Source organism: Anolis carolinensis, chromosome 4, assembly GCF_035594765.1.
Source record: "Anolis carolinensis isolate JA03-04 chromosome 4, rAnoCar3.1.pri, whole genome shotgun sequence".
NCBI classification, from domain to species: Eukaryota; Metazoa; Chordata; class Lepidosauria; order Squamata; family Dactyloidae; genus Anolis; species Anolis carolinensis.
Window position 1 is genome coordinate 255347420 of NC_085844.1, and position 9229 is coordinate 255356648.

A 9229-nucleotide genomic window follows, 5' to 3' on the forward strand; every position below is an offset into this window, starting at 1 on the left:
CTCATTAACTCCATAACTGCTGAAATGCCTAGCCGAAAAACTAACACATAAGGCATTTCTAATAATCCAGATTGATTTTAACATTTCACAATACACAATACCCTGACAAGTCGGTACTGAAAGCCTTCAGAAGATTTTTAAGACCCAACCGAGAGAGGGAGATAAGCACTAGATCATCTGCGTACATCAGGATGAAAACCTTTCTGTTTCTGATTACTGGCGAAATAGAGTCAATTTTAGCTAAACAAGGCACTAAATCATTCATTTAGATCAGGCATGGGCAAACTTTGGCCCTCCAGGTATTTTGGACTTCAACTCCCACAAATTTTAACAGCCACCTGGAGGGCTGAAGTTTGCCCATGCCTGATATAGATGTTTAAAAGTGTGGGGGCCAGTTTCTCTTCTCAGCTTCTTGGCCTTTTGGCTAAGATCAAGTGTACTATCTGTTCTTATCAGTATATTTATACCCTACCTTTTCTCTCCACAAGGAGACTCAAAGCAGTGTGCATTAAAATCATTTCAATACAATTGAAAATCGACACATACACAAACATTAAAACAGCATTAAATATCATTGGTATTAAATCCATAAAAAAGACATTCAAACTAAATCTAAAAAATTTCCACTTGCTGTCCGTCCGGCTCACGGAAACCGTTCCTTCCTCTCAACCTTGGCCCCATTCTCTGCCCACAGCACGAGAGCGACATCTCGGCCTACACTTACGAGAAGACGCTGGTGATGGAGCAGCGGTCCCAGATCCTGAAGCAGATGCACCTCACCAAGACGGAACGGGAGCGAGAGGTGAGGACCCTGACTCAGACAAGGACCACCAGCCCAGGACCCTTCTATACCTTATTCCAAGCACGGGCCAACTTCAGGCCTCCCTCCAGGTGTTTTGGACTTCAACTTCCACAATAGTTGGCCCATGCCTGCCTTGAAGGTCGTATTATACACAGCATAGAGAGACACAAGCAAAAACGTTCACGGAGTTACTCAGAAAATAGGCAATCTAAATTAAAGCCTTGTAAAGTATTTATTAAAAGGCAGTATATAAATCAACAAGAAAAAGAGCACAGCACTAAAAGTGAAGGGGCAGCAGAGGGGTCAGCTGGGATTCCTCTGGTAAATGCAAACCTCTGCTTCGACTGAGCCTTTGCCCTTATTTGTTCAAAGCCAAGGGGGCTCAAAGCCAAGGGGGTCACCTGATTGGTCAGTCTCTCATGACAGTTTCCATAGAGATGGGGGTCCTTTTGCCAGTATAACCCCCCCCCCCAATCTGCCTCAGGCCAGCTTCCCCTCTGATGCCCACTCTCTCCCTCCCTCCCTCCCTCCCTTAGATCCAGAGCATCACAGACGAGTCCCGGGGCTCCATCCGGCGCAAGAACCCCACTAACACGCGCCTCCACCTCAGTGTCCCAGACGAACAGGTGGGCGACAGCGAGGAGAAGCCCGAAGAAGAGGTGAGGCCACCGAATGTGGGTTTGCAAAATGGGGTTTGCAAAATTGACTCCCCAAGTCAAAAGAAGGGAGGCAGCATAGGTAGCATTGCAGCCAGATAGGGATGTGGCCCCTTGTAGACCTTGGTCATGGTTCCCTTGGGTCATCTCAGTCCATTTCCAGAGTTTGGAGACAATCTTAATGGGCCCCAGGGCTAGTGCTTTGCTGCTGGGACCCTCTGGGAGCCGTGATGACTGGCAACTGCTAATGCATGAGGGAAAAAATAAAATCCAGAAGCTTTGGGTCACTAGAGATGAACAAAGAGGGTCACTAGAGGCTGGATGGCCATCTGTCGGGGGTGCTTTGAATGCGATTTCCTGCTTCTTAGCGGGGGGTTGGACTAGATGGCCCTTGAGGTCTCTTCCAACTCTACTATTCTATGATTCTATGATTCTAAAAAGTCCACTGACCAGTGCCATGGCACTGACTTAAAGGGCAACTACAGCCTAAATACAATTTTTACAGCTATTAGAATGAAACCTGGCACACTTGTAGGCAACAAGTAGGGGTGTTTTGAATGCGATTTCCTGCTTCTTGGCAGGGGGTTGGACTGGATGGCCCATAAGGTCTCTTCCAACTCTACTATTCTATGATTCTATGATTTACGACTTTAAGTCTGCCAGGTTTCAGAACGTTTCAGTCATCCACTGATTTTTAGAAGAGTTTTTGACTATACTTAATGCTTTGGATGGGTCTCGGTCCAATTAGTAATTTTGAGGTTTGTATTTACAAATCATGCAAATCTCTGAAATACAGAATGGAGCTTTGAAGCACTGCACAATCCTAATCTCCAGTTGTCCCCCGACTGGGAGGCATGTGGAACCAGAGCCAATGGTTTGCCTGATGTTTGGTGTCATAGGCAGAAAGTGCCCCTTGGGATCGGCCCACCAACCCGTGAGGCCAAGCCCACCGCAACCCGTTTGGTTCCACAGGTGCAGCTCATCCATGACAAAAACCCCACCAGCAGCTCTCAGTCGCCGGGGGATGAAACAGAAACAGAAACGGAAGCCGAGGCTGAGGCCGAAGCCGCCCCCGAGAAGGTCCACCTGACGTGGACCCAGGAGAAGGTGGTCGAGAAGAACAAGGCCTCCCAGAGCCCCATCAGCCCCGAGAGCATCAAAGACTTCTTCAGCATGAAGCCGTGAGTCCCTTCTTCTCTGCGGGGGTCTCTGCGGGGGTCTCTGCGGGATGGACTGGCCCTCAGGTGCTTTTGGCGCACGGCAGTGGGCAGGATCTCCTTTGACCCACTCAAGGGGTTCTTGGGGTGCAGGCTGGGGTCAGTGGGTCTGGGCTGGATGGAGTGACCAGGCCAAGACTATCCTGGTTTTGGGGGTGGGGGAGATGCACCAAGTGAGAATGGACTGCCACTCTCGCGCCGGGCAGTGAATGACCGCTCTCTCTCTTCCTCCTCCTCCTCCTCCTCCATCTTGCCTTCCGCTGCCAGAGAGTGGGAGACCTTGTAAGTGTTTCTGACACCGGGCTCTGTCTTCTGGGAGGGGGAGGGGAGCCAGGGGTTTCGCCAGCTTTGCATTCGCCTCCTTGCCCCTCTTGTTACTGACTTTCCCCATTGCATGCAGGAGGGAAGGGGACCAGATCAGGGAGGGAGGGGAGAAGAGTGGAGAGGAGGGGGCTTATTGTGGGTCTCACGGAGAACCTGGCCCCTGTCCGACACCCAACACACCCCGTTACCCTCCACAGGAACCAGTCCAACGTGAGGAGGATGCACACGGCGATCCGGCTCAACGAGGCCATCGTCAAGAAGTCCCAGGACGCCAAACTCGTGCTGCTCAACATGCCGGGACCCCCCCGGAATCGCAAGGGGGATGAGAACTGTATCCTTCCCAGGTCAAAGATGGTAGTGTGGTGTATGTGTGTTGGGGGGGGGGCAGGAGAAAGGGGAGGGTGTTTGCGTGACCTGGAAGAAGCCCTCATGCTCTCTTGCACAGCGTACGTCCCACATGCCACATGCAGAGAAAGGAGTCAGGGCTAACTGTGAGAAGTCGCAGCCCGTCAAGACTGAGTGCAGGAGGGAGTTTTAGCCTATTGTAACTTTGGTCCCTTGCTACCGCTAAGTTGTGCAGGCCTGTCCTAGTGTTGCCAATGCCCAAAACCCATGGTTGATGGAGAGAGGGCTAGGCCACCCTGGAGCCCACAGCTCCCACTATTCCACATTGATCCAAAACGTCGTGATAATGTAGCTTGGTCTGTGCGTGGGTGGTGTTGTGCGCCTTCAACTCTTCCAACTAACAAACAAATCCTGATGTAAACTGAAGCTGCCACTTGCCAAGGCCTCTGCTAGATAGTGGTCATGGGCTAAAGTACTGGTTCCCAACCTTTTTTTTTTTTTGGCCAGGGACCACTCTCCAACATTAGAACCTAAAGGGTTACGAATCAGTTTTTGGCCAACTTTAGATTTGGTTTGGTTATCTGGGGTGCTGATTCAGAAGATTGCATGGGATAGACCACATCAGCTCTAATTTCTATACAGAACATATATCATCCACTAGTTGCCATCTGTTCACCCACAGAAAACTATATTTAGTCATCTTGAGCTGATTTTCCCCGCACGTCTCAGGGACTTCATTTTAGGCCTCACGGCCCACCAGTGGTCTGTGGCCCACAGGTTGAGAACCACTGGTCTACAGTAATCAGAGGAACAGAAGGCATAAAATCTTGGGCAGGGACACGGAAAGAGAAGGACCGCGTGGATTTGGGGAGGGGGCACAGCACCAGAGAGAGACTGAGGCAAGAGGTCAAGCGGAGGCAGGTCTGGCAAGCAAAGGGGCACCTTTGTCTCCTGTATGCCCTTGACCACTCGGCCTAGATATGGAGTTCTTGGAAGTGCTGACTGAGCACCTGGACCGGGTCCTGCTGGTGCGCGGCGGCGGCCGGGAGGTGATCACCATTTACTCCTGAGAAGCCCCTCCGTGCCGCTCCCTCGCCTGAAGAGCTGTGCCCTTCCTCGAGCCCCTTCCCCAGCATCCCCTGCACCCCTCTCCCCGAGAGCAAGGCGGGCACGGCCCCGTCTCCGCCACCTGCTCTCCTTCCTTCCTTCCCTCCTTCCTTCCTTCTTCGGCACCCTTCGAACTGCAGTGCCAGGCGCATCTGAGCACCAAGGCAACCGCTGCCTCCGCCCCGCAGCAGAAGCACCGCCACCGCTGTGTTGACCCACAGATTGATCGGACGCCGACTCTGGACTGACCGCTCGCTGTCGGGCGGACAGAGCCCCGCTGTTGGCAGCTAAGTGATGCTTCTGGGCCTCCTTCCCGGGGCGGCCGGAGGCGCTGGTTGTGCCGGCCCCTTGTCCCGCTCCCCGCTGCCTGCTTTTCCATCAACCATTGCCTTCTGTCGGATGTACCCCCCTCCCCCCCCAACCTATCCGTAACCCACCCACCAAGCGAAGGGGAGAGGACACCAGCTACGGCTACCAGCATGCTTTCCCTGCCGGCGCTGGCCTCTCCCCGCCCCTTGCCCTTTCTCCCCGGGGCCAAGGCGTGGGACCCTCACCCCTTTGTCTGGACTTGGATGGCGGTGGGTCCGTCCCCTTTGGGGAAGGAGAGTGGGTCTGAGATGAAGGTACCTGCGGGGGACAGGTGGGCTTGACTTGGCCTCCTCCTTTGGTCCCCTTTGAGTCGCCGGTCCTTTGTGTCCATGATATGGCCAGGCAAGGCCTCGCCGGGGATGGATCTGCTTATGGGTTTGGGTCATCGGCTGCCCCAGGCCCAGGGAGTACGTCCGCTGCCCATCTCCCCAAACGCTGCTGGAGAAAGGCCCCGACCTCCAGCTCTCCAGCCACTTTGCACTTTTCCTCTTGCCTGGGCCCCCATGCCAGGTGTCTGTCCGTTCGTCCGGCCAGCGCTGGGCCACGAGTCGGTGCCCTTTTGGGCCAATGCCGTCCCTCCTCCGCTGCCGCCGTCCCAGGCTGCTCCATGCCCCCCTTGCACTTTAGGATTGGGCTCAGGTGGCAGCGGCCACGATGCTCGCAGAGCCCACCCACCCACCCCCCCGCCCCATCAGCGCAAAGCCCTTCTCCGCTTCATCCCCCCCACCCCCCAATCCACAAAGGGCTGCAAAGGCTGGTGGGGCTCTGCTTCCCCTCCTCTGCTGCCGCTCCCCTGGCCTCCTCTTTATACCAAAACGTGTTTGCATGTGAGGCTATGGGACCCTGCCCCCCAGCCCACCCCCCAAACCCATGGCGCTTTGATCCCGTGTGAATAGAGACCCCCCTCCTTCCAGGATCTCCCTTCCCTCCGCTTTGCTCCGGCCGGGGCTGTAAATAGTGTACATAGCACAGGACATATGTATTTTTAAAAGTGGTCATATTTATGTGAAAAGAAACCAGACAAAGTCTATACAACAGAGAAAGAAAGATTATAATGTACCGAGGAATGTTTTCTTGCGAGGGGATTGGGGGGGGGGGGGCTAGTAGGTGTCTGCTGCCCAGGTCTGGGGATGGTGGTGGTGGTGGTGGTGCAGAACTGGGCCTGACCCTTGCAAGCCGGGCAGAGACCCGTCTTGGCGCTGGTGCAGAAGGAGAATGGCTGCAAACCGGCGTACCCCTGTCCTGTCCCGTCCCCGTCTGCACGCACCCCTTCCCCTGCTTTACTCCTGTCCTTCCTCCTCTCTCTGCTCCTCCTCCTCCGGGTTCTTCTTTATCAGGGAAAAAGGGCCAGAACCGCCTGATCCGGTTGTGCAGCAGATCTGAGCTTCCACTACAAAGTGCGGCCTGCTAAGCCTCAAACTCTCCTCCTCCTCACCCCATCCTTCCCCGCATCCAATGCAACTCCAGTCCAACCCTTTGGCTCCTTCCTCTATGGCAGGCATGGGCAAACTTTGGCCCTCCAGGTGTTTTGGACTTCCAACTCCTACAATTCCGAACAGCCAATAGTGTCAGATTCTGGAAGCTCTTGAAATGAAAGGCAAGCTCACGAAGATCAATCACTGGAAACAAACCGTTTATTCCATCTTTCCACAGATCTAAAAAAGATAGTTCTAAAGTTTTCCCACTCTAACCTCCTGTATAGATCAGCCCCAACTCCCATCCACCTCTTAGTGGGCAAACACTGTGCCCACAGTCTGTTAAGTGTAGTTTCAGTTTCCCTCACAAAACAAAGGTCTTATTTACACTACCTTCCCCAACTGGTCCCAACCTCCCCACCTCCTTGTTTAGGTCAGAGAACCGAAGCAGTCAGTCCCAGGCTGCTACAACGATCCTGACAGGTAGGAATAGTCCAAAACACCTGGAAGGGGCAAGGTTGCCCGTGCCTGCTCCAAGGCCTGCTTGGCCCTCATGGCCATACATATCCCAGGGAAGAGCAAGAGGATGCCTGGCAGGAAGGGCTCTTCTCCCGCTTCCTCAAGAGCAGGCAGAACGCACCCGTTGTTCCCATGGGTTCGTGTCCACATGCGCTCATGCGTGGACACAGGGCCTTCCGCCCACTCCCCCAAAGACCCCTCTTCCTTCCCTCTTCCCGAAGGGCCCCTCTGCCTTCGTGTCCCAAATGCAGGGGTGCCTCACTCATTCCCTGGACTGGTCAAAGGCTGACCCTTCTCTGGCCCGTCCAGTTGGGAGGTGCCCCCTCTTCTCCCATCAGCCTTTCCCTTGGGAGAGGGCCATGTTTAGCAGGTGGCACTGCATGCTAGTTTACACCCCCGTTCTGAGCCCCGCACCCACTCCACTCCACCCCACCCCACCCTCTGTAAGCACACTGGCTGCTCTCCTCTGGGCCCCCTTCCTTCCCCTGCTTCGCACCTGGGGACCCCCGAGCCTCCCCTCAAGGGAAAGCAGGGCCCGCACCTATGCAGGGAGAAGGGGTGCAGAACCAGCCCCTTCCCTGGCTCACAAACAGCAAAAAAAACATTGGGACGGGGGCAAGCCGTTGGGGAGAGACCCTTGCTGCGCTGTGGGGCCCATGCGCCCCCAGTCATGGAGATGGGGGCTGGGTATTGATGGACCACACTGTGCTCCTCCTCCATTTTGGTATTGGGGCCCAGCAAGGGAAGGGCCCAGAGGCCCACGTTTGCGTTGGTTGGAAAGACAACTCTCCCACCCTCCTTCCTTCTCCGCTCCCTCCCTTTTCTTTCTGTGCTCCACGTGCAATCTCTTTGTTCTGAATGTCAATCACCCGTTGGCTCACCCAGTTAACCACCTTTATAACCGGTCACCACCGTAGCTGACCCGTCTCCCGCCCATCCATCCATCCAAGTGACTTTGATTCAAGTGCAATACTTCGATAGCTATCTCTCTCTCGTGAGCTTGTCCATAGGCTTTCTGTTCTAGGGAATACTATTCTTCTTATTATTCTTATTACGTGTGCAAAGCAACGCCAATACGTTTCCTCCTGTAAATAAACCGGGTTGCACATCCAAAGGAACGCGCATCCAGCTTGCCTTTACTTTGTGTGAGTGTTTCCGTGGCCTGCCTCCCGGGCTGCCTGGGTACTGACCCCCCCTCGGCCCCTTGCCCTCTGCCCCACGCTGTTCTCTGTGCCCATAGATATATCTCCAAGGGGCCGCCCGCGGCTCCTCCTTTGATTGCTTGTGTTGACGCTTCTACTGTATTTTATTTTATTTTTTAGACTCCTGTCTGCACAAAATGCAATAAAAGGATTTTATTACACCCTTCACTCTCTGGGCACGGCTGGTTTTTGTCCCAAGGAAGTGACCACAAGAGCGGTGGCACCGAACCAATGAGCCATGGCTTATGGGCCTTTCCCCCTGACTGCTGACCTGGGAAAAGTGGTGCTTTCTTTGGCCAGAATTATTAGTATTATTAGGTTTATTTACACCCCGCTTTTTCTCTCCACATGGAGGCTCAAAGTGGAAGACTCAAATGCTGGAAGCCACAGGAGAGATGTTTTGCTTGCATCTGTGGCTGGCATCTTCAAAGGATCTGTGGCAGTGAGGCAAGTGGAGTGCATATATACATGTAAAGAACCCTTGTCTGTTAAAGCAAGTGCAAATGTTGCAATTTGAATATGCACATATCCTCACTGATTGACTTTGCAGTTTCATGGCTACTCAATGCTATTCATACTTACTAATGGGCCAGGCTTTAGCTCAGCAAGCTAATCGCCAAGTTGTCAGCTGCAGTCAATCTTGCTAACCGGAAGGTTGTCAGTTCAAAGCCTGGGTCGGGTGAGCACCTGGCCATTCAGCCCAGTTTCTGCCCACCTAGCAGATAGAGAGCACTGATGTAAGCAGATAAATAGGTACCGCATTAAAGCAGGGAAGTATTAAAAATAAGGCACTGGCAAAAAGGAGGAAAGTTTACGAACGCTTTTCAGCAAGGAAGATGGAGTGACAGCACCCTCCTGTGGCTGGAACCGAGCACAGCCTCCAAAAAGATGCCAAAAGATCGAAAGCCTATATATATATCTCTGCCTGTATGTCTGTCCCGTTTTCGTCTAATTGGCACTGAATGTTTACTGAGTCCCCGTCGAGGTGAGATGGGGGGTGAATATAAATAAATAAAATAATAATTGCAACATTCAAACTTGCTTTAAACAGACAAGGGTTCTTTCTCCCACCCTGGACATTATTCCACAGATAGATACACACTCCACTTGCCTCATTTCCAACAGAAACTCTGAAGATGCCATTAGCCACAGGTGCAAGTGAAACCTCAGGAGATAATGCTGCTGGAACATGACCATACAGTCCAAAATAAACCTCACAGCAACCCGGTGAAAGGGATGCCAGTCTTTGTAGACCGGGTGTTGAACGCTGGTG

The 9229-nt window shown here is 53.2% G+C and overlaps 1 protein-coding gene and 1 pseudogene across 1 annotated transcript in view; both read left to right on the forward strand.

Moving 5' to 3' along the window:
- Nucleotides 1-8124, forward strand: part of slc12a5 (solute carrier family 12 member 5) — a gene marked incomplete at its 5' end in the record, with an annotated part of 42225 nt that extends 34101 nt beyond the window's left edge. Inside the window, 6 exon segments of the mRNA XM_062979795.1 lie at nucleotides 695-802; nucleotides 1339-1461; nucleotides 2431-2639; nucleotides 2943-2957; nucleotides 3197-3330; nucleotides 4323-8124. Coding sequence (XP_062835865.1) covers nucleotides 695-802; nucleotides 1339-1461; nucleotides 2431-2639; nucleotides 2943-2957; nucleotides 3197-3330; nucleotides 4323-4414 — 681 coding nt within the window.
- Nucleotides 405-545, forward strand: LOC134299051 (U2 spliceosomal RNA; annotated as a pseudogene).
- Nucleotides 8125-9229: the final 1105 nt, after the last annotated feature.